Source organism: Dermochelys coriacea, chromosome 5 (assembly GCF_009764565.3).
Source record: "Dermochelys coriacea isolate rDerCor1 chromosome 5, rDerCor1.pri.v4, whole genome shotgun sequence".
NCBI classification, from domain to species: domain Eukaryota; kingdom Metazoa; phylum Chordata; order Testudines; family Dermochelyidae; genus Dermochelys; species Dermochelys coriacea.
The window spans coordinates 11,998,030-12,023,749 of NC_050072.1; the positions used below are offsets into that span (position 1 = coordinate 11,998,030).

Here is a 25,720-nt window from a genome sequence, read left to right on the forward strand (position 1 = left end):
GTTACATCATTTCAGTGGCGCAGGAAGTGTGATTTCTATAGATGCATATAGTAGGGTTGCCACCTCTAAGATACAAAAGAACAAAAAAGGACAGCTGGGAGGAGCCCATAAAACCAGACAAATGGCAGCGTGTACTGAGCACTCTTACAGATTTCCCTGGACAGCAGCCATAGACACTGACTTTTGGTTTTGCCAGTGGGTGCCTCACACTCGCTCTGCCTGAGGCTCTGCCTGCATTCTGCCCAGGGGCCCCGCCCCCACTCCACCTCTTCCCGCCCCAGGTCCGCCCCCTCCTCTGAGCACCTCCCACCTGCTGCTGCTGCTCGCTCCTTTCTGCCCTCTCCTGCCTTAAGGGCAGTGGGAGGGGAGGGGGCAGAGAGGAGCGAATGGCGGGGCAGCCCCACTCAATAGCTGAAGTGTGGGTAGTCCTGCTCCACAGATGATGGGGTGGGACAGCCTCGCTGAACAGCTGTTTGTATGGCACAGAGCCAGCTGCTGAACAGCTGATTGGCAGCCAATCCCAAGGCCGCCAAAGCAGCAGCCCCGGCCAGCCCCAGGGGTCCTGAGCACCCCCTATTTTTTCTTGCTGGGTGCTTGAGCCCCGAGCCACCAAAAAGGGATGATCCTGAGGAAACCTGGACAGGGGGCAACCCTAGCACACAGGCCAGGTTGGGACTGGCCCCTGCACGGGTGTTTAAGGATTGTGGGGAGTATCCTGAAGGACTCACTACATTTGCTCTTCCTGCACATTCCTGATCCTTCAGTACTGGGACTGCTTCCTGCTATCGCTTTTGGGGTGCAAGCTAGTGCAAAGGGGGCTGGGAGGAAATATTAAGAGCTCCCTGGAAAGACTAGACATCAGAAGCCATTTGCAGTTGTGCAAGTTTTATTGGGCCTACAAAACCCAGGAACTATGCTCTGTATTCTTGAGAGCCATCTGCTGGCACTTGGTAAGTTTGTTCTGTTAGCTGTTTCCATATGCCGAGATCTCTCGTGAATAGGGGCACCCTTGTAACAGAAGGCAAGGCTATGGATGGCCATATAGGAGAGTGAAAGTCGTGTCCTGTAACAGAATGCCTGCTCCCACTGCACCCTAGGCAAGTCTGGGAGGCATTGTACACCACTGAGGTAAAACGTCCCCTAGTGGTCATACTTGGGTGGTGCAGTTGTGAGTCACTGGATGTGGTTATAATCCATAATCCATCCCATATCTCATACAGTGGTTTGAGATTCCCTGGCTCAGAGAGTGCTGTATGCCTGTGAGATACTATTACTGCAACAGGAAACAGTTTAAGACCAATTCTGTGCTGCCTGCCCTAGGTGTTTTGCACTGCTCTACTGCTTCAAAGCAGTTGTAAAGCCAGAAGCTTTGCCCAGCTACCTGAGTATTCCTTCTGTACAGGGAAATCCTCTGAAATTGTAGAGCTGCCCTAGATGCTTATACACCACTCCCTTCGTGTCCCTAATACAAGAGAAAGGTTTCCAGGGGAATGTGACCACGGCATCCTTGTACCCTGGTCTCTGAGAGCCATGGGCTGGTAGGCAAAAATTAGAGCAGGCTTTGGACCAGACCAGCCCCCAGCCTACTGAATGAAAGTAAAGGTGTCTTAAATCTGTCTTTGCCCCTACCTCTCAATCTTGTTCCAAACACAGCCACACCAAAGGATATAACTGGTCTAAGAGTATAAGGCCCCAAAGGTACAAATGTGCTCTGAGTTTCATGTTAACAGATCATTTCTGCATCAACAGTGACAGTCTTTGCAGACAGCACTGGAATTTGTAGCCTGAACCTGTGCTCACTTGTGCTCTGTGAATTAGGAAACTAGAGTTTAACTGAGGTGCTGGCTGGGCCCATTCAAGACTTAGTGTGAGTTTAGCTCCTTTGGCATAGCAGAGCAAAGGAGAGAAAGGTGGAGGAATTGTGGGAAGGTAAAGGGGAAGTGTTTTCCCCAGGAATTGAAATTTGGGGGTGGGGTTTCAAATTTACGGGGGGGTCAGGGCCGATGAGGCGTGAGACCGTGAGGGTGAAGGTGGGCTGTATGGCACCATAGTCAAAATTGAAAAATGTTTCATTACCATTTTATTAAAATCATCACACAGATTAGAGTTGGCTACTCAAGCCTTCTGTGAAGCACTACATCTACATCCTTCTTGGTTTCTTGTTCTAATTTTGCACAACTCTGTTAATGAACTTCTTGAATGCAATGTGTCATCTTTGGTGGCTTCGTGTGTCCGGTACTTCCATTCCTTCAATTGATATGCTCATTAGTCAGGCAGAAGGCGACTTCTTTCAAAACACAAAATTCTATTCAGTGATGAAAAAAAAAACACTCAACTGTAGCTGTTGTGACTGGAAGTAGCAAGAGATGAATTCCTACTTCTTTCAGCCCAGGAAACATATCATAAAGATCAAGTTGAGCCACTAGTGATGATAAAAAAGAAGTTGAGGTCAAATCTTCATTCATTCGTTGTATGATATTCCACTCTGTGTTCAAATTCTCTGTTCTGTCCTGAGCACATGACAGCCCCCTTGCTGGTAGTGCCTCACTCCACTCAACTGTCGGTGTTTTATAAGACAGGGATCTGTAAAAGCTACACAGAGGTTGAGTAGAATCTAGAAGTTGCTGTTGTAGATTTTTAAGAATCAAGTCTGTGTACTTTTTCAGTCGTCTTAACAAACACTTCTTGTCCTCTTCACTTAAGGATTCAATATAAATGCCTTCATTAGTCAACTTCTGAACTGAATTCTTTGCTTCTTCCAGTACTTTTTCAATGGATAGCTCTCTGATTGATCCAAATGTAGCTTCTATTACTGGACAAAGATTTACTACTGTTGTAGCAGATGCCTGGATGGCATTGTTGAATGACCCAAGTGGTTTCAACAGTAGACTTACAAGAGAGAGAATGGAAATAGTCTTCTCTGAACATAGTAGCAAAAGAAATCCACCAGCCTCACTACTTAGATCCATCCCATCTTGGTAGATACTTTCCAAAGCCAGTAATAATGGCTGGAGTAATTTTAAGGAAAAAACCAAGGATCGCTCATGAGAAAGCCAGAGGGTTTTCCCAGATTGGACTAATTTGAACTTCAGTCCCAGTGTATCATCTATATTTTCCAAGATATTCTGTCTTTTTGGACTCTTGCTGAAAAAATAATATAATGAAGACATTAAATTTATAGCTTTTTAAATGCCTTTTGAAGAGTCTGCAGCTCGTACTAGTGCTAGTTGGAGTAAATGGCCTCTGCAGTGTGTACAGGAGAGATTAGGGTTACACTTTTCTCTGAGCAAAGCTTGTGCTCCACCATGTCTTCCAGAGAAGTTTGCAGCTCCATCAAATGCACAAGCAGCCATCTGTTCAGGGTCATTGACAGGCATTTAACTTTTCTAAGATGCGGGTTGTCACAGATGCAGCCAATCTGTCTTCTATAACTTGAACATCTAGAAATGCATCTACTGGCCTACCACTGACATCAAGATAACGTACACAGTGACTTAATACTTGATGACCATTTGCATTGGTGCATTCATCAGCCATGTATGCAAATTTTTTTGAATGTAGTGAGAGAGTTCTTTCACTTTTTCAGCTGTTGAGTCTTTCACTGTTGCACCACATGCGTCTAGCCAGTCAGTTGAGTTTCTTGCAGAAAGATAGTGAGCATTTGCTGGTCTTGTTCAGAACCAGTGTTCAACTTCAGGATGAACAAGTGACAATGCACTTAACATTGGGCTCCAGTTTGTAGTGTGTGGTATCTCTTGCTTAAATAGAAAGTATGATGCCACAGTCATGTTTGTTCGCATGAACTGTGTTGTGTCTCCAGTATTCTTAACAGCCTCATTAACACTCACCGGTGTTGTCCTTGGTCAGTGGAGACTCAGAGTTCAGAGCTGCTTTCATATGAGTTCACCTCCCAGGTGGGGGGCAAGAAGGCACCTTGCTCGTTCCTCCAGCCGCTCACTGTTTGCTCTGGCCACTGTTGTTCATTCTGCCACCATTCACTCCATCGCTCTGTTGCCAATGGCCCTGCGCTGTCATCTTCTGCTGCCACCTACCACTGTGACCTCTGCGAGTTGGTCTCTTGAGGTTCCACCCAGGTCTCAGTGATTTCAGCTGAGCTCTCAGTGGGGGATCCTCACGGCTAGTGCAGACTGGGTGTCTCTTCCACAGAAACACTGTCCCACAGCAGGGCTAAGCGCTTAGACCTGATTATCTGTGATATCATCAGTAGTGGTCACTTAACAGAACAAAAGACTATCTATGGAGCCTAATCAGCTCTGTCTTTAAACAGTGGAGAGAGGCAGGTCAAATAGTATTTGTGACTCAGGCAGACCATCAAGCAAAACACCTGTCCCCACCCTCTCTCTTGATGCCCTCAATCAGCACAGGCTAAGTACAGTTCTACTGCCCTTTACTCATACAATAAGAATAAGAACATTTCTTTACCCCCTGTATTCAAATGATTTGTAACCCAACCCCAGCCAAAATCTATCACTTGGGCAACACAGCTCTGTTTGCTGGATACCTAGGTAGATTAGGTGTGAATGTAAATACAATCCGGTCCTGAAGCCTTTCCCCCCAGCTCATCACTGGCTGTCAGGGAGAGCACATTTAGACTTTGCTTACAAATCATAATTTGAAATGATTAGATTGGCCAACATCACCGAAATAAATACACTGACATGGTCATAAAAACAACAGCTGTATAAAGAAGCTAGTCTATGTTCATACTTTTCAAAGCTATTATACTTTTTCAGATACACATACTTTATGATACACTTTATATGCTTTTAAAGTGGGTATTAATGTTTCAATTTCAATTGAAATTTCCAAACAATCACTAAATTGGCAACACTGCATGTAATTAGTTCACAAAACTGGGGGGGGGGGAATTCAGGGGGAGTAAACTCTCCCATCGGCTTAACTACTCCAGCCTCACAAGTGGCAGAAAATATGTCGGCAGGAGAAGCTCTCCCACCAACATAGCACTGTCCACACCTGCACTTAGTTCGGTGTAACTTATGTCACTCAGGGGGGTAATTTATTCATCCCACTGAGTGGCATAAATTATGCCAACATAAGCTGTCATGTAGACATAGCCTAAGTTCTTAGGGGCAGGCACCGTGTCTCACATTGTATGTATACAGTGGAACATCAATATTGGTTGGAGTGTCTAGAAGTGACAAATGATTAATAATAATAATGAGGAAGAGTGATGGTCTCCTTTTGCAAAATTCCCACTCCCCTGGGACAAGTAAATTCTTTGGAAGAGAAAGTGAAATGTCATTAGTATTTCCATTAGCATGATGACTGATGAGAACAGGCAGGCGAGTAGATTTTGTGCCTGGCTGGTAATTTTTTGTAAGGCTGTGCTAAACACGTCAAAAAATGGTGTGTCAAGTTACTCCAGAACATTTAAAAAGCACAGGACATGTTTTACCCTTGCAGTGATGAGACAGTCAAACGTATGAACATAAATACCAAATGATTCCCCAAGAATAACCAACAGTAGTAAATGTTTTTCTTCATTCAGTGATTCAGTGCTTTCATCGGTGGATGATGTTTTTTTGACAGGATTTTACTTCTTCTTTCATTTATAAGAATTCATATCCCTAAATGAAAACAGACTTTGTTGAGGAGAAAAAAATAATGTAGGGTGAAATTCACCTTAGTGCAGGGGCCCGGCTCAGGGCTTAAATTGGACTTCCAAGTGATGCATGGAGCTTGTGGAAACTGTGCACAATATCACTCCCAGTGCCTTTTACCATTATTGACCGAACAACTAAGAGAGCAGATTAGGAAATTACTGATGGAAAAGTAAGTGTAGAGAGGAAACATTTAGTTTTGTAAGTTAAATAATCATGCTTGGCCATTTTGTCCTCTTTACTTTGTCTTAGCTTTAGCCTGTGGACAAGGAGGTGCAGTAAAAGACACTTGAGGTGGTTTGTACTTGGGAATCCTGCATTTATGGCATTAATTCCCTCTCTTGCTCACGAGAACTGTGTATGCTTACAATTACAAAGACTTCCTATAAGTTGCTGTTTGTCTTTCTCAACAGCAGTTGTGAATACCAGTTGGTTATACTCTGCCTGTTATACGCATAAAATCACACTTTCTTCTTTATGATATCCAACAGGAAGCACTTGTGAATTAATGGAACAAAGCTTTCTCTATTTTTCCTTGGGGTAGGGAGTCCACAGCATTCAACAAGAGCCGTGAAAAACTTCACTTTTTTCCCCCACTTTATAACCCATATGACCTGATGCCCTGTATTGCAGTCATTTACTTTCCATTCAGAAAAGAGTCAACAGGTCACATTTCTGAAGTCATCAATGCTGCTTATTAATTGGTGGCAGGGGCTATTCACTACAATGAGATGTTTCCTCACCACAAGAGGCTTTTGGCCTAGCAAATGAGAGATTGAAACCATGAATTGAACCCAGAGATTCCTGCATGCTAACAAAGAATGCTACCAGTATGATATCAATCCAGCCCAACAAGCTTCTTTAAAAGGGAAATCCAAAATATGCAAACTTAAAACATAGGAGCTGGTTTTGCAAACAGCAGAAACCTAGGGCCATGTGCAATTTGAAACCAAAATTACTGATGTATTTACAGAAAGCAATCATATCTCTTCTCAGCCTTCATTTTGCTAGGCTAAATCAGCCACACTCCTGTCTTCTCTCATAAGACAGTCTCTCCATTTCCCTGATCATCTGTGTATCCTATCACTGCACCTGTTCCAGTCTGAATTCATCATCCTTGAACATGGGTAACCAGAATTGTACTGGTAAACTTTCTTTGCAGCATTCAATTTCTGTCGAATTACCCCCAGGCCAACACTTTCAAAGTGTCTGAAGTTAGGTACCTGAATTTAGGCTGCGGTTCTGTAGGAGTCTTAAGCACTCAGCATCTCTGAAAATCAGGCATCCTATTTCGGTGCTTGGATGCAGATTAAAATGCCTAACTTAACAGGCATACAGGTTTGAAAATCCCGGCTTTGCAACTCTCTGAAGTTTATAGTTTTTTTCCCATAGTTCTGTGGCTTAACCAAACATTCAGTCAACATGAGTATTTCAATAGGTTCTGCCACTTCTGACCCTTCCCTTTTTGATACTATCACCCCGTTGCCCCAACGAAACAAACAGAATTATCAGAAAAACTCTCGGTTATTCATAATTTTGTTTGTTTGGAGAGTGATATTCTCCTGCTACTTTTTGGCTATTTAAAGGGAACATATTTCTAAGTATCCTTAGTCTGACTGCTTGATACAATAAAATATGCGTATTGTAATGGGTAAGGCAATTTATCCTGTGAAGAGCCTAAACCATTCCAATGTAAACTCCATGAACATGAAAGCGAGAGATGGGTCTGCACCAAACTTCTGGATCAGAGCACCCCCAAAATGTTAGGAAAGCTCAGAGCTAGATGTGAAGGATTGTTTAAGGTGAAAGCATAACTGCAAATGCTGTTAATGGTTAGCATTGTTTTCAGTTTTCTTGTTCCATTCTTCCCATACCAAGCATCCTTTCACTTGATTTGTTCTGGTTAGCGATTTCTCTTATTCATTGTGCCTTCTCTTCCCAATCTATCATTTATCTCCTATACCTAACTATCTGCCCCACTTTATTCCTCTCTGCACCATTCACCTCTTTATCCTGTTCTTCATCATTCAGATTTGTTCTTGTGTTTTGGTTCTTCTGAGGTCTTTCCTGACCTTGAAGTCTTTCAGTCTTTCCATTCTTCTTCTTACGCTTATACTGTTTAGGTTAACAAGAATCTTCAGCAGCTATTTTAATGAAAACCACTCTGAATAAAGTATTTCCTGCAGTATTTTCCATCAGGAATTCACCAAGAGCAATGGTTTTTCACTGAGGTTTCCAAAAGAGGTACCATAGAAAAGACTATTAATCTGAGCAATGATTGAAATACAAATCAAATTTGTACAATAATTCCATACTGTCCAATGTTTTAGATGTTTCTAGAGCACAAATAGAAGAGAGCAGCAATCCAAGCACTATATGTTATATTTAAGTGCTGACTAGTTATTAAAATTTTTGTCACTTTGTTTAATCTGCAATAACATTGCTGATCTTACCTATGCATCTGTTTAAACATATTTTCATGTTAATAGTGCAGTCAGTTACTGTGGCTTTCAGAAGAAAAGGTAAAAAAAAATCATATCTATCTATCTAGACTATGGGGAGAGACACACACATACACACATCCCAGTGCATATTATTTTTTCTCTCTGGTGCTGATACGGCAAGCATTTTGTAGTGATAAATCGGCATTAAACTGGGCTGAATAGACTCAGTTATTAAAACAAAGCCAACATGAGCCTTTCTAAAAATAAAAACCCCTTGGTTGCAGTCTAATAGGTTACACTGTATACTAGGACTTCCTTCAATTGCAGAGATTTTTTTTAGCCATTCTATTTACTGGAGAGCTAGTCATAGTATAGCTCATTGAGTGAACGGTGATGTGGGGCTTGGTTTATTGAAGCAAAATCATAGTGTAGGAAGGTAGGGTGGTTCAGTGGCTAGAGTATTGACCTTGGACTCAGTTTAAGTGGGTTCAGGTCTCATCTCTACCCTCATGTATCTTGGCAACTTAGATTTTCAGCTTTTGGGGACAAACACTGTCTCTCACTCTGTGTCTGTACAGTACCTAGCACAGTGGGGCCACAGTCCTGGTCAGAACGTCTAGAAGCTACTATCATATAAGTGATAAATATCAATAATTGAAAGAACAGTAGTTAAGTCAGTGTGACATATACAAATGTTTATTGATTTCCATTGGCTGGATGCCAAGGTTAACAATTTCAGGGTATTTTGGCAGGGTTGGCTTTGGATTTTTTTTTCAGAGGTGGGGAGGGTTGGAGTACAAAGAGACATCACTTCTCATGATTCACTGACGAGGTAGCCAATAAATTTTGCTGTCTTCTCTGAACTTTGAGGTCTTCATTACATTCCCTGATACCTTCCTTTCTATCCTTTTCTATACTGGATGTATCGGAACATATGTCTGACTCCATCTTTGCCTCAAGCCCAGCTCTTGAGCCTCATTCACCCTTAAATCACGAGCAGCTTGACACAACCTACTTCACTCGTCACCAGCTCACCAATGGGAGCTGTCTGTGCCCCATTTAATCTGTGAAAAGTATGGATCCCTTCCAATCTCAACTATTGCCTCATGCATTCCTGTTTTCTCTGCCACACTTAAAAATGATCACCTCTATCTGGAAAAAAAAAAAGAACAAAAATACCTGACTTGACCCTTCTTCGTTATTTGAGAACTAAGATCTCACCTTCATCCTGCCTTTCCTCAGCAGTGGTCTGGAGAAAGAGTTCTTCACTCCCTTTTCCAACTACCTCTACCAACATAGTCTCTTTCTGCACTAGACCATTTTACTGAGACTGTTTTTCTCAGATAATGATTTGTCCATGGCCACATATCCCTTTTTTCAACCTTTCTAGTAGCTTTTTATCACTGTCCTTCTTAAATCCCTTAAAGAAGAATCTTCAGTATGCACTTCTGGGTTGAATCCTCCTTTACATCTAAAATACAGTGGGTTTTTTTCATTTCTTCCAAAGATTTTCTTTTCCTCTTGTATCTTCTGCTGTGAAGCTCTTCACTTCTATGCCTAGCTTTTTTCTTCTTCTATATATTAAAGCTTCATTCTCTGGGCTATTTCATCGCTAATTTCAAGCTTTGACCCATTTTTATACGTGCAACGCCAGTTCTGCATTGCCCTTGACTCGTCATGTCTCCATACTGTCCATCTGTCTAGACTCTGTCAGCATCTAACTACAGTTTCTACTAAATTCATTGCTTCAAGATCCTAGTCAAAAGTCTCTTTAGTCGTGTCTCTGAATCAACTAACACACTCCTTAACCCTTAGTTCACATCGCCTTGAATCTTGGAGCTATCCTTCTTCTGAATTAGCCCTTTCTTCCCCTATTTCTCTTATCTTTAATTCCATCTATTGCTAGCCTGTGAATTTTACCAAAATCTGCTTTTCTTGAAATCCTTGTTCATGCCTTAATCACATCCTGGCTGAACTATTTCAATGCTTTCTTTGTTGACCTTTCAAAACTTCAGGGAGTCCAGAATTTTGCAGCCAGACTATTCTTTTGCTCTTGGAATGGAGTTGCTCAAATACTACAGTGTTGGGCACTAGAAGAACTGGAATAAAATCATTTCCTCCATCAGCTTCAGTGGGTTACTATTTGTCTTGAAGTTAATAATTGCACTTCTGGACTCTCAGTGCCCTACCTCCCAAACTTCATGTCTACCTGTCCCCAAGGTCACTTCTTGTACTCCTCCGTTCTAAGGACTCAGGTCAAAGAGATATCCCTTGTGTTTTCATGAAGGGAGTGTACTTTAGATTGGGGGAAAGGATGGAGAGTGTAGGATCTGTCCTCCTTCTTCCCAGTGCTTTGTATGTCCCTCTGCAGGGTTGGAGCATCAAAAAGTAATCCAGTATTTAGTGTGGTATTTGTTTCATTGAGTGCCTGATCCACAAAGGCTGCTACAGCACCTGGTTAGGGAATTTGGCCCTTTAGTTCAAGCTGTAGAAGTTCACCCTCTTAGATGTGAAGGATCCTGGGCAGTTCGCAGTGTTGACCAAACTGATGGCTATTACAGGTTCTCACCCAGGGGGTATTCTTGCACGGACAGCTTGTACCTAACAACTAAATTGTTTTTATTTAATCATTGCGTATCACTAGAAACTGGTGTCATTGCAACTCTCTGCAATCCAGGACCCCATCTCTCAAGTAAGAGGGTGACCTTCAGCCTCTGCTGACATATCCCCACATTGCTACATAACAAGAGCCGCTGCTCCACACAGTTCTCACCCCTGCAGGATTGAGCCCAGAGTGTGTGCTGGTGCTATTACGATGCTATCTATCAAGAAATGTGATTATCTTATCATAGTGGCTTTGAGGAGGAGAAAAACTTGAATAAGATTTCTTGAACTCAGGCACAGAGACTCACCCAAGTAGACAGGAATGGCAAGATGCATTTAACCTCATTAGTTTCAGCAGGGCTGACTGCGCAATCCATCAGTGTATAGATACATTAGAGGAACTCAACTATTTCCACATCTCATTTACATAATGGATGGGATGTGAAATGAGTCATATGGAAAAGAAGTGCCTTGGAGGCACTAAAGTTTATCACAATACGTAAGAGTTCTTTTAGATCATTGCATTAAATTTCCACTAACAAGATAAATTAATTGTCTGTATTACTGTACTAACCCAAAACGGATAAAGTGTGTGTTTTCAGCAGAGGAAGGCAGCTGTTCGAGACAGCTTCGTGGTTATAGGAGGAGGCAGGAGAGATTAGTGTGTCTCCCAGTATTTGCATGCCATCATGCCAGTCCTCTCGCTGCCTCTTTAAGAAATCTGGCTCCTTTCTAATCTGATGTTGGACTTCAGCTTTATTAGTGAGGTGAGGGAGAATGAGTAAATCAACTGTATCAGACAAGCCTCAGGACATCTAGAAATTGATCATTCTGCAGAAATAAGCACTCTTGTGTTTATTAGCTGGGAGTTCATCACTATCGCTTCTCTTTATCCAATTCCTAAGAGATTTCAAAGCTATCATCATGGCATTAGCTCTTCTGAGTGTAGTACTGCAGATAAAGATCGGGAGATCTATCTAAGGATGGCTTTTCTCTCTCTCTCTCTCTCTTTCTCTCCCTCCCAAGTTTAGAGCTATTCTGCTCTTTTTAAAAATGGAAGAAAATTGGTGAGGTGAAGTAAAGTACAGTCTTGGTGTCTTAAAATTTCACCTCCACTGATGGCAGTGCAGGCCTTTAAAAAAAAAACGGGAATTCTGTGCTATTGAATGGGACTCATTGTATATGGTAGAAAAGCCCCTGCAGAAGAGGCAGAATTTGAAGGCTGTAAGAGGAGAGGAAACAGGAGAGTAAAAGCCATGCAGCAGAACTATACATTAAAAGTACAGTTATTTTAAAACGATAATACATGTCAAATGGAAGCCATGGAAGTGAATTCCACAAGTTAGATAGGAAATAATATTACTTTAAGAAGAATAATTACTTTCCTTAACTACATTTATCACATGGTAATTCAGTTCCCTCTTCTGGAGCATGATTCAGTGCTAAGCTTTTGACTGATCTACGTAAAATCCACTTTAAAAAAAAAAAAAGATTTACCAGATATTAGGCTTCTTCTGGTTCTTATTCAAAGTAAACAGTAATCAAAATGCAAATAATTTGATCCAGTTAATGCTGAGATGTGAATTACCATGCAAATGTACTGTATAACTAAACCATGGAAAGAGAGAGACGAAAGCTCTCTTCCTATAAGAGCAGTGTGATGCATAAACAGATGAAGTACAGTAGTGAATTCTCACAATTCGGTGGGTTATGTGAAATATAATGTAATGATCCCTCGGAATAGAAAACTATTCCACAGCAGCAACTTCACAGAACTCTTCTTTGTCTTAGCTGATGTCCTCTTTAGCATGGCTTTAGCAATGGCACGGTTATTATTTATGATTTGTATTGAGCTAGCACCTAGAGGCTCCAGTCAGGAGCTAAATACATACATAACAAAAAGATGGATGCTGACCTAAAGTGTCTGCAATGTAAGTATAAAGATGAGAGAAAGTAGGTGGCTGCAATATATGGAGAGAGCACAAGGTAACTATAAGACAGGCATTGTCATTTAATATAGGTTAGTACAGCACCTAACACAGTGGGGCCCAACTTAGCTGTGGCCTTTAGGCACTACTGCAGTGTGAATGCTAAATGATATTAGTAATTTTAAATTAATGTATTAAGTACCAGCCAAAGCACATCCGCTGCTAGACAATGAATGACAAAGTCAAATTTATTCCAAAATATTAAGAGACACTATAAACTGTAAAGAGCTTTAAAAAAGGACCAGTTTTATATCATGATTGTCTTCTTGCTTAATTGGGTTTTACACCAGTAATACTTTGACTTGAATAGAGCTATTTCCTGATGTATACTGGTAGAAATGAGAGGCGAATCATCCCTTTACTGTTCTAGGTTGTTCATAATACCCCGTTAGAAATTGAAAACAACAATTTTTCTCTTCTGGATTTGTCCTGGTTTTTCCATTTGTCAAATATTGATTAATTTCCCCTCTGCTTTGGCCTGGTTTGCTTACTTGTTCATGTATTTGTTATTATATATAATGTCAGCAGGGCTCTGGGAATTGAAGGGTTGAATCTTATCTCACTTACTTACTTCTGAATCAGGAGTAAATTTATTAACATCAACAGAGTAATGGCAGTGTAAATAAGATCAGACTTAGGACCAGGGTTTATAATTCAACTTGGGCTCTCTCTGTTCCTGGATGTAAACAGAAGCAAAATACAAAATATTGTAGGATCACACAGAGAATGCATATTTTAAATGATGAGTTCTCATTGCCAAAGCGGTGGATATTAAGTCAGGAAAAAATTTTCACTAGATTCTAAGGTACATGACATTTTGAGCTTCTTGTGTGTGTGGCCTTCCAAACAGCCTCAAGAAGAGGGAGTGACAGTAGGGTAGCTTGTGCCAACAACCTGGAAGACACAAGATTTGGGTTCTACTCTAAACCCTGCCATTGACTCACTATGTTGCCTGGGGCGTGTCATTGTACTGTTCTGTGCCTCAGTTTCCCTATCTGTAAAAACTGAGATTACAATGTCGACGCACTTTTGCAAATTATTTGAGATCTGTAGGGGAAGTTGGATGATTTTCACTCATATCTCAGTGTAAAGCCAAGTCAGCAAATTAGGTCAGTGTAGTGGTTCGGTCTTAATTTTCACCTGGTAAATTAGACAAAACAAAGTGCATAAAACCTTACAAAGCAAAAAAAAAAAAAAAAATCAATGATCCCCTTGTGCACTTGTGACAAGTGCAACTGGAGGGGGTAGTCTTTAAAGTAATTCATTAAATGTGTAATTCTTCCTTGGGATGAGGATTTTCCTCAATGATTTGTATGACCTTGCTAAACCCACCTAGGTGGTAATTGAGCAGCAACTTCTTCAGAAGAAGAAACAGAATAAAAATATTGAAAATATTGACTCACCCTGAAGGCAGTAAGCAGCACTTTGGTCTTTGACCTTTAAGCATCCTAGGGTAGTCAATAACCCGGTTGTCAGATGCTGTGCTTGCCACTGATTTTGATTTGGGAGTAGTTTAACCTTGAACCAAGATCCAAGTAACCACGGCAACAGGAAGTAGGCCTCTACATGCAAGGAGTGGGAATCCATAAATCAAGGTCCCTAATGCAAACACTGTGTGCAGGTAGAGATTTGAGAGGATAAGTGGTTTGAGAGGGATTACCTTTGAAAAATGAATGACTGTCCCTTGATATGCTGAAGCACAGGTTCACAGACTTTTTTTTTTTAATCAATAAAGGTCAACAGGTTACAGCTGCATGTTTTCATACAGCTTTTTATATAGGCCCTTCAGTTTAACTATAACCAGATGTTGACTTCATGAGGTTGTTAGCAGTATTATATACCATGTATATGTACACACACACATAACAATTTATATATAGACTCACATATAGAGAGAGACAACCTTAATTCTGGCATTTCCTAACTTTTGAGTGCACAGCTTTGCAAACTTAATGTTTGTTTAATGTAATTTTTGTATGTGATATACATGTTACATATACATGCAAAAACTACATTAAACAAACATTAAGTTTGCAAAGCTGTGCACTCAAAAGTTAGGAAATGCCAGAATTAAGGTTGTCTATGCAACCTTAATTCAGCCCCCTGGTGTGTATGCATTATGGTGTGGTGTGTAATTACATGATCACATACTATTTTTTCCATAGGACCCCTGCCTCATTTAGTGCACAGGATGGACAGTGCTCATTTAATGAGAAGCTAGTCAACGTTCTGTTTTTCCCTTGTTGTTACTTTTTTACTGCACGTTATTCAAACCCTCCTTCTTATTTACTTCACATTATTCAGGGCCATCTCAGGGGCTTTTCTCTGGTGCCCATCACTATAGATTCAGGGTGCCTCAAACATTAATGATTTTGTTTTCAGCATACACCTGGGAGGTGAGGAGGTGCTATTATCCCCATTGTACACAGGGGGAACTGAGGCACAGAGAAATTAAGGAAAAAAGTGCCCAATTTGAAACACTTGGAAGTGATTTTTCAGAGTACTTAGCATTATATAGCATTCTATGTTTAAAGCACAGCTCCCACTGACCTCTGATGCAGCTGAGAGTGCTCATCATTTCTCCAAATCGGATGCCAGGGTCTCAAGTCAGGCACCTAGAAAATGAAGAATACGCATTTAATAATTAGTGGCCACATATGAAAAGTTTAGTTCAAGTGACTTCCCTAGCATCACATAAGAATGCTGACAGAGGCCAGGGATAGACTCCAGTTCTCCAGGGTAGCATTCAACTGCCTTGACCATGAAACCCTCCTTTCTATTCCTGCTATCCCTGCCTTATTCAATACATTCCTTCTAACTTCTGCACCAGATGACTCCAGGAGCCCTACAGACAACTCTCTCTTTCACTGCACAGTCCTGATCGACCCCCAGAGGACTGAATGAGGCGGGGCCCTGTGAAAAAAAAATCCATCCCAAAAAATTAAAGTTTGACATAGTCATAAGGTACTGAAAGGTGGGTCTTTCCAGTAAGAAGGGTAGGGCAACCTTAATAATATGTGTGGCTACCAGCCCCACCTATAATACACACCCACTGTCTCTAGAAAGTTTTACATCTTTGGAACATTGGTATCATTCTAATTTGTTTCCTGTTTGTATAATATCCTGTCTCAAGATTTGTGGCAGAATTTTGGACATCAAAGCTCATAATTTCCTCGAAATACCCTCAGCTCCCTGACTGCTCTCAGACAAAAAACCCAATGAGTCAATTGTGGATTCTCCATCATGGACAATTTTTAAATCAAGATTGGATGTTTTTTCTAAAAGATCTGTTCTAGGATTTATTTTGGGGAAGTTTTGAAGGTCAGACTAGATATCACAATGGTCCCTTCAGGCCTCGGGATCTATAAATAAGTGATTATAACAGAGAAGTTTATAAGTGAATGTGGCAGAAACAGTAGGTAAGGGTATTGATAAATGGAAAATGCCACTGAATAGCGATGTGGTCATGCCTGTGTTTGTATATATTTGTTTTGTGCAAAAAATAGACTTCTGGGATTATTCTGTTAGATGAGCATTGTTTATAGAGAACTCTGATGGTACATCCTGAGGCAAAATTATTAAAAACAAATAAAAATCATGATCCTTGCTGAGATCAAAACCATATTACACACACTAGTAGGGCAGTATGGAAATATACTGGGACAATAATACAGCAACAGTTCATCCTGTCTAGTAGATATCTATCACAGCACTCCTGTATATTTCATATTTATTCATCCACATTTTTTTTCTTTACAATCCCCAGGAATAACAAGTCCCCACTTAAAAGCAGACCAGACTTCGTTTCATAATAGAATAGAAAGTTCTGCCTGTAACATGATGACCAGAAGGAAACCAGCAGCTATTGAAAATGTTGCAATGCCACCAACGCCAGTGTTATCGCTCCTACCTTCATCCGCAGCAACATCTGATGCAGGTAACTGTGTCTTCCCTTTGTCCCTTCTGTCTATTTTTCTATCCATTCATTACCAGAGTCCAATTAGCTGAACAATTTGTGCATGTGCAACTATTACTGATTTCAGTAGCACTTGCTTGTGTGCGTAATCGATTGGGATAATCAGACCCTGTTTTTTCTAACATTTTCTTATCATTGTGGTATCCGAGCTCTTTAGAGCTATATTAATCAAAGGATACCAGCACCATTGTAATAATGAGATAAGTAGTGCCATCGTTTGTGGTTAGAGCAATGGATTAGAAGTCAGGATTCTTGGATTCTGTTCCCAGCCCTGACATTCATTGCTTGCTAGCTAGCAATTTTCATCTAATGTTCCCACCATGCCAAATGCACAATGAATATCTAAGAAGCAGCTGAGGTAGCCTGTTGTATATATAATCCACTGGTGAATGTGTGTCACAAGCACTCATCTGTGCCAATCCACAGGGGACATGAGTTGTTACAGCCTATAGCTAAATAGCCTTAGCTCTGGAGTGCCCTGGTTGAGTCTCTTGTGTGTTGGCCAAGATGGCAGCCATCACATCTACTCAGGTTATTTTAGTGTGATTTCATATATTGCACCTGGTGCAATGGACAGGGCCTTAAAAGTAAATGGGAAGAAATAAGTAATTAAGAGTAGCATTGGGTATATTCCTCTCTCTGAAACTGTTTTCTAATCTACCCATGTTCTGTGCTGCTGTTCCGAATGAGATCATTCCTGGTGATGATTTCCTTTGATTAGAAATGTAGCTAGGTCATTTGCCCATAATCTTTGTTAATCTGGGAAGCTTGGGTAAAGACAGAGGTCTTGCATTGTGACTTGAATGTGACAAGACTAGGGGCTTTAAAATGCTGCAGTTATGCCATTGTGATACTTTATTGTAGACATTACCTATGCTGACAGGAGGGATTCTCCAATCAGCGTAGGTAATCCACCTCCCTGAGAGGCTGATTCTTCCGTCAACCTAGCATTGTCTACACAGGGACGTGGATCAACTTTACGCTGCTATGGGGTATGGAATTTTCACACCCCTGACCAACTTAATTAGACCAACTTAATTTTCTAGTTTAGACTAGGCTTTAGGCTAATCCCAATCTCCAGTAATAGGGAATCCACAGTGCACAGCCCTTCACTGAGATCTTCCTACACCTCGGGAGTTTCTTAATCTTGATATTCCTCAATTTCCCCATTTGCAAAATGGGTATAATAAATAGTTACCATTGTCACAGAGTTTTGCAAGAATTGGTTATTTAATTGACCAATGTGAAGCACCATTAAAGAGCAAAAGTACTCTGCTTCTAAACAAATCCCTTCATCTTGGATAAATAATGAAAACAAGGGCTCCATGCATAAAGTGGTTTCTGTAAAGATAACCTTTTTGTATAAAATATTCAGGAGTCTCTGTTTATATGCAGGAAAGTATTAAAGAGCTGAGCTAAGGGCAGATTTTTTTTTAATGCAGGAGAATGAAAGCATACAAATATTTTATGATCAGTTGCAAGATGAAAGTGTACGCTTGTCTGCATAGTTCACTCGTTCCATTGTCAGAAGTCTAATTAAATTGTTGGTTTATCTGTAGCCCAGATGTTGAAATAATTTAGTGAAAACCAAAAGAAACTGTGTTAATGGGAAAACAGGACAGTACTGTGGATTTCCTGTAATTAATGGGGAGCTCTTTGAAAACTTCTTGATTCAAACCAAGTCTACAAACTGAGCCCAGCTGTTGAACAAACACTGTTCTCTGTACTATGCTGTTGTAAATGGCCTCAGGCAACTCCAAAGGGATGTGTAATGACAGTCATTAAGAATAATCTTTAGTGCTACAGACAGACCAAAGCTGTCCGGAATAAAGTTAGGGAGTTAGTGGTGAACTCCCCAGCAGTATGATGAACCTGTACTCACCTCTTCATGTAACACAGTGATTCATACAGCTTTAAACCAGCACTGGAAATGTCTAGCTTAAGCAAAGCTTCCCCCCTTTGCCTCAGAAGCTATTTCCTGTGTCATATCAATACTCTATGGCTTCCTCGCATGGCCTGTAACCATTTCAATTTGTCTCTATTTGCGAGACAGAACGACATTGCATCTGTGCAGATGAAGAGAGAAGAGAAATAAATTCCAGCCCTTTCCAAATATTTTCTTGTTTTCTTGCAAGTCATAAAAATGTATTTTTAAGGATTCAATTGATTTTGTTGTTGTTGTTTTTAATTATTGTGACTCACTTAGGGGGAGGCAAGTTTGTTTGTATCTGTAGGGTGGGATAATAATGGAGTAGGTGTGTAAGGGCTCAGTTGGAAAGAGGATCCATTGAGATGGGTGTGACATTGCTCTGAGACTTTATGATGTGTTTTCACAGGCTTCCCCTGAACCAGGGTACTTGTACAGGGCACAGTAGCATTTGTGAAGAGCTAGTCTATGTTAGCCATGGGGAAACCTCACACAGTTGGTGTCGATAGATGTCCAGGACTGCAGGTCCTTATCTGAATTAATATCCATACCTTGGGATAATGGAACCCTCAATGGGCTCTGACTCTTTCCCTGTGGCTCTTCATTATCTTTGAAGTAAAAGCTCTTTCTCCTGTCTAGTAGCTCCTCAGAGGAGTGGAGGGAAGGTGCACCTAACATCTCTTCTTTGAGACTGATGCCTAAGACCATCCTTCTGTCCCTGTCCCACAGCTCCTCTTCACAGTGTGGGAAGTTCAGTATTTGTTCTCTTCCATTTCTTGCCTCCAAGTATTGGGGCAGCTCCTTTCGTGGGAAGGTAAGAAGACATCCTATTCCTACCAGAAGCCTCACTGGTGCTGTAATCAAACTCCCTGCATTCTGGGTTGCATTCTGTAGGCCCATCTGACATCACATCGCCTTTGAGAAGTAGTGGCATGATTGCCCAGAATGGGTCTTTCAGAACAATCCAGAAAAGAGGAAGGTATATAGGGAGGCTGGCAGGGCTGGTTGGGAGAGTCATAAGCTAGTAGGATGGACCATGAGATGAGGTAAATAGGTTGGGTCTTTAACAAAACGTTTAAAGGCTTTAAAAAGGTTCAGCGCATAGGATGGGTGGTTGAGGTTGGCCTGAATCTGTTCTGGTTCACCTAGCTGTAGTCTCTAGTCTCTAGCCAGATTGTTCCAAAGAGACACAAGCCCTCATTAGGGGCAATGCAGAGCCATACCGCCAGTCCTTCAAGCAGCATAATGTTTTCCCTTGCTCCCTGCTACACATAGGCAATGGTCCTGCTTCACCATCCCTTTGGCCAGCACTCATTTGGAGTAAGACTATTGCCTCATCCCTTTTGCAGTACTAGAAGAGAACACTCCTCTTGTTACAAGAGACCTAAAGATGAAGGATAAAGTAAATACAGGAAAAAGGATGCAAAAGAACTACTGAATCCAAATAAATATTCTAACCGCCCTGGAACTGGGTTCTGATCTATGTGAATCAAATCGCAAAGATAAATTCTTATGTAGATTGTCAGCTCTTTGGGTCAGGGACTGTTGTTTTGTTCTCTGTTTATACAGCACCTGGCACTTTGAGGTTCTGGACCATGAGTGGGCCTCCTAGGCACTACAGTAATACAAATAACAAATGATAATAATAAATATAAAGATTAACTCTTATTACGCTTAACCATGGTACAACTTGACAAGTAGGAATATAAGAGTACATTGTACATCGCAGTTCGCTCACTAAGAGCTTCCAGATGACTTAATAACACATAATGTTCCTCAGTCCATAAGTGGCTCCCTTTGACAATTCTCTTTGATACATCAGCACAGGCACACCTCATTAAATCCTATGTACAATCAAATGGCCCTGACGCTCCCCAACAATCTGGCTCATAGTGAATAGAGACTACAGCTAGGTGAAACAGTACAGATTCAATACAAGCCAACCATCCTATGCGCTGAACTTTTTAAAGCTTTTAAAAGTTGTGTTAAAGACCCACCCTATTTACCTCATAGGCCTGGTATATTCAAGAGATACATACTTATAATTGATAAAATATCACAACACACCTCATAGACGAATAAACTTTACGGTCAGAAGGCACCATCATGCTCCTCTTGTCTGACCTCCTGCACAAAGTGTTTTATTAGGAATACCAGCTAAGAAGCTTCAAGAGTAGAAGGGGAAAATCATCCATGTTAACATCTGACTGGCTTCCTGAGGATAGCCCTGAAATAGTGAAAGAGTCCAGTACTCTAACAGGCATGCCTAACACTTAGAAGTGAGAGAAAATGGTAGAATCCAACAGAAGGTGGCTGGCAACTTGCCAACTTAACAGTCCATTCCAAGGTCCAACCGACCAGGAGTTAATTATACATGAGGAAGAAGAGAAGGTATATAAACAAAACCAAGGAAGGCACTAGATCTAAACTTCTGGAGGATATCCAGAATGCTGCTGATAAGAGTTAATAGCCATATCACATGTCCACCCACTCATTAAGGAAAAAAAATCCACCTCAGTGGCAGAATGGCCCACTTCAAAAGTAACTGTTTTGAGAAAAATATGTGTGGGATGATCAGAAAGTCACTCTGGCGCAGCAACAGCCCTTATTGGCAGATAGCTGATAAAAAGCATTCTAATCCTCAGAGAGCTTTGGTTGCTGTTTTATTTTCATTTGATTTGGGTGGGGGGAGAGGGGAATTCAAACTGGAAGAGGTGTAGAGAAGGGCTACTGGGATGATCCAAGGAATGGAAAATCTACTTTATGAGTGGAGACTCAAAGAGTTTGGCATGTTTACCCTAACCAAAAGAAGGCTGCAGGGAGGTATGATTGTGCTCTGGAAATACATCAGAGGGATAAATACTAGAGAGGGAGAGGAGTTATTTAAGTTACATGCCAGTGTGGACACAAGAACAAATGGCTATAAACTGGCCATCAACAAGTTTAGGCTCGAAATTAGACAAAGATTTCTAACCATCAGAGGAGTGAAGTTCTGGAACAGTCTTCCCAGGGGAGCCGTAGGGGCAAAATTACCTAACTGGCTTCAAATCTGCTCTCGTTAAGTTTATGGAGGGAATGGCATGATGCCTACGATGGCATGTGGCCCATCGGCAACGGCCAGTAACAAAAATCCACAACTGCTGGAAACAGGATACTAAATGGAGAGGGCTCTGAGTTGGTACAGAGAATTCTTTACCAGGTATCTGCCTGGTGGGTCTTGCCCACATGCTCAGGGTCTAACTGATTGCCATATTTGGGATCGGGAAGGAATTGTCCCCCAGGTCAGATTGGCTGAGAACCTGGGGTTTTTTCACCTTCCTCTGCAGCATGGGGCATGGGTCACTTGCAGGTTTAAACTAGGGTAAATGGTGAATTATCTGTAACATGAAGACTTTAAACCATGATTTGAGGACTTCAGTAACTCAACCAGAGGTCTATTTCAGGAGTGGGTGAGGTTCTGTGGCATGCAATGTGCAGGAGGTCAGACTTGGATGATCACAATGTTCCTTTCTGACCTTAATGTCTATGAGTCTATGAAAAGGAAGGGAAGAGAGTGTGGCCAACTCTTTGCAATTTTGTCTCAAATTTCCCAAAATCTGGTGTATGTTTTTAAATCCCCACCTTCTGTGATTACTTGCTTACATGAAAATCTCAGCTTTTACTTTTCTTTTTTAAGTTTAAGTTTCTATCCTCATGGTTGCAGAGAAATGTTTGAAAATGTGACCTGAGTGCATCCAGAAAACAATTCTCTTTTTAAAAAGCAAATAAAAAGAACCCCAATTTTTTTTAAAGATGTTAAAGTCAATCTCATGAGTTTTAAATGCTTGGGGTTGGCAATACTGGAAGGTGTAATAATAGCCACTGGAGTCAGTTGACATTGACTCTTGCCATGTAACAGGGATGTGACCATGTCCCAGACCATGTGATCAGGCCAGGAAATAAAACCAGTCTCTTACCAGCACTCAACCCGAGAACACCTAATCTACACTTTTTAGGGGTGACCAAAATACTAGCAGGGAATTTAGTGCAACTAATTGGATTTTCCCTAGCAGTTTGGATATTTCATTTCCAGCCTTTCTGTATTTGTTACCAAAATGACTGCATTCCTTTTTCTTTGTCCTCTGTGAGTCACAAACTTTCAGTGATTTTTTGGGGGGCGGGGCATGGGGGGACAGCGGGCTACATATGGAAAATATATTTTGTTTTGTAATTAATGAAAACCAGACTTTGGGAAGTTGGCCATCCAGGTCTTTATTTATATGAGAGCATATGTCTGTGTTTTGTTTATGACTCATTCCTACTTCTTGCATTGTAACTTGGGTTTGTTTCTGCAAGCTCTTTGTGGAATCCAAGCAGCCTTGTGCTATATGAGCCAATAATTTATGTTCTCCAAAGGGGAAAGACAATGAATGAGTTTTCTACTCTGATATTGGTGTATCCCAGAGCAAGCAAGTAGTGTTTTCTTTCACTTGACTGTTCCTGGTTATCTACAGAAAATGTTAAAATAGAACTTTATTTTAAACTACCGCTAGAAGGATTGGGCTGTTATCCATGAAGAGAGTGATAACCCCCAAGTGAACCTTTCTATAAATCTTGGCTGCTTTTGAAACTTCCAGGATTTGAAACCCAAGCGATTGCTTGACAGTCAGGTGTAAATTAAGTTTGCAAGGTAGACATGGACCGAGGTTAATTTAGTGGGATATATTTTATTCTTTACTATAAAATCCTGAATTCTCTCATTTCTTTTCTGTTAGTGCAGAACAGATAGGTTAGGAGTAAAAGGAAATCCACATTATTTCAGTAGTTTAATCAATACATTCTGTTTCATTCACAAAGGGATAGTCACTTACTCATAAGCTGTGAGCAAGTTATGAACTGTGAACTGAAGCCCCCATCCAGTGAAGAACATTTAGACAATTTAAGAAAGATATCAAAGGTCTAGCATCCTAAGCAAAGGACTGGGAGCCAGGAACTGCTGAGTTCTGTTCCCAGCTCGGACAGTGACTCACTGTGTGATCTTGGGCAAGTGACTTAAATTCTTAGATTCTTAGATCTTAGATTCTGTTCTAAGCTACAGTGGTCTGAATTAAGGGCTTGAGGCGAAGTCAATGGGAATTTTTCCATTAATTGCAATAAACCTTGGATCAGGCCCTAACAACTTTGCAGTCAATGGAGATAAGTCATCATAAAACCAGTGTTAGAGAGATCAGAACCAGACTCTGTGGGTCTCAACTTCCTCATGTACAAGACTGAGTTAATAATACTTATCTAGTTCACCAAGATGTCATTTGGACTAATTGGTTCATGTTTGCACAGATCTTTAAAAAACAGAAAGTGCCACTACATAAATTCTGGTGTTATATGCGTCCCATGCAATCCGACTGATGCCAAGAATCCCATTCAGGTGAACTCAGAATTTATCCCTAAGATTGTTAGCACTATTCTTACTTATATTTTAAAGTCTACAAGCAACATTTTTCTGATTTTGAAATTAGCATTATTTGTGCCAGGTTTTTTTTATTTTAAATGCTTAATTTTGTAAGTGCAAAATTCTGTATAACCTAATGGAAATTCAATATTAAAACAATATCTTCCATCATAGGAACTTACATGGCCCCCATTTACTGTAATCTTTGGGCATCTCACAGTCTTTTAAAGGTATGTATCCTCACAACACCCTGATTAGGTGGGGAAGTTCTTTTATCCCCATTATGCTAGATATGGGCCTCGTGGGATTTTCAAAAGCACCTAGGCATTCATTGATTTTAATGGGAGTTAGGTACCTAGGTGCTTGTGAAAATCTTATTAGTCACCTATCTGCATCTTCAATTGTTTAAAACGTTTAGAAAGTTGGCCCAAAGTGACTTGTCCAAGGTCTTAGGCACAGGAGAGACTTGTGCCCAAGTCTCTAGAGTGCTAATCTAGAATCCTAACCACTGGATCATCTTTCCTTTCATTATAGGTTCTCAGTCCTAGAAAAACAAGTATAGTAAGGGAATTGAATGACAGTCTTGCACCTGAGTACTAATATTAGAAATTCTGGTAAGTTTTAGGGGGTTTTTTTGCAATGAATAAATTTTGCATATGCACAATCACTCTTTGTTCTTCCCAGAAAACTAGTGCTGAAGCATTTTGAGAAAAGGTGTTTTAATGAGGTTTTTGGATGCTTCTCTGATTGTACTTACTCTGAGTTTCTCTCATCCACAGATATTACAGAATGTAACTTACAAAAAATCTACTGTGATTCACATTAAAGAGACAGTATTTAATCACTGTTACTGCACTGGTATCTGAGAAATTAGTTATTTTCTCTCTAAGTGTAGGCATTTACTGTAGTATCTCTGATACTGCAATGTGGTAACTGTTGTTTACTGGACTTTTCCAGTGTGACTGTAGTGTAGACAGCTATCAGTTTTATGACTGACTGATTAGTTCAGGTGGTGATATTAAAGAGCACAAGATGTATTAGTGAGTCTGGGAGCCAAAGAGAACCACAGAGTCTATGTCCACTGGCTTCAATAAGGAGTCTCCTTTGTAGTCATTACAACTGATTCCTGTCACTTCTCAACTGCAGTGGATACTGCAGTGACCATTAAAGAGCAGGGTGAAGCCATCAAATGTGCAGATTTTGTGATGTATGCCAAATTGGTGACCAGTCCTACCAAGGTTGACAGCTAGTATATTAAATCAGTGTGGCATCTCTTCACTACCATGCCCTCCAACCCGACAGGAAGGCATCAGAGCAGAGAGAGAGCAGGCCTCTTCGTGGCAGTCCCATACAGCAGTGGGGTTAAATCAAGCCCATTGTAAAACATGTTGTAGTGAAGTCTTTATTGCTTAGGAGTTTCACAAGTCATTAGGCAAAAGAAATGAAAAGCAGGTTGGCAACTACAGGTTGCTCCAGAGAGGACATGAAGATGGATAGATCTTTGAGGATTGTTATGTAGTCGGGGTCCTAAAGTCTTTTAGCTAAACTGGCAATAAAGATTATAACAATTGTTCTTCCATGGCTAATTCCGCCACTATAAGAAATAATCTTGTCTTTTTCTTTTTTAATTGCCTTTTCTATGCAGGTTTCCATCTTTCTGTCATTATTTATCATCATACATTACTATTAATCGTTTCATTCTGCCCTATTA

General features: G+C 40.8%; 1 protein-coding gene across 1 annotated transcript in view; it reads left to right on the forward strand.

Moving 5' to 3' along the window:
- Positions 1-25,720, forward strand: part of SETBP1 (SET binding protein 1) — a 316,119-nt gene that overhangs the window by 285,002 nt on the left and 5,397 nt on the right. Inside the window, exon 4 of the mRNA XM_038403584.2 lies at positions 16,445-16,615. Coding sequence (XP_038259512.1) covers positions 16,445-16,615 — 171 coding nt within the window. The remainder of the gene's footprint in view (positions 1-16,444; positions 16,616-25,720) is intronic.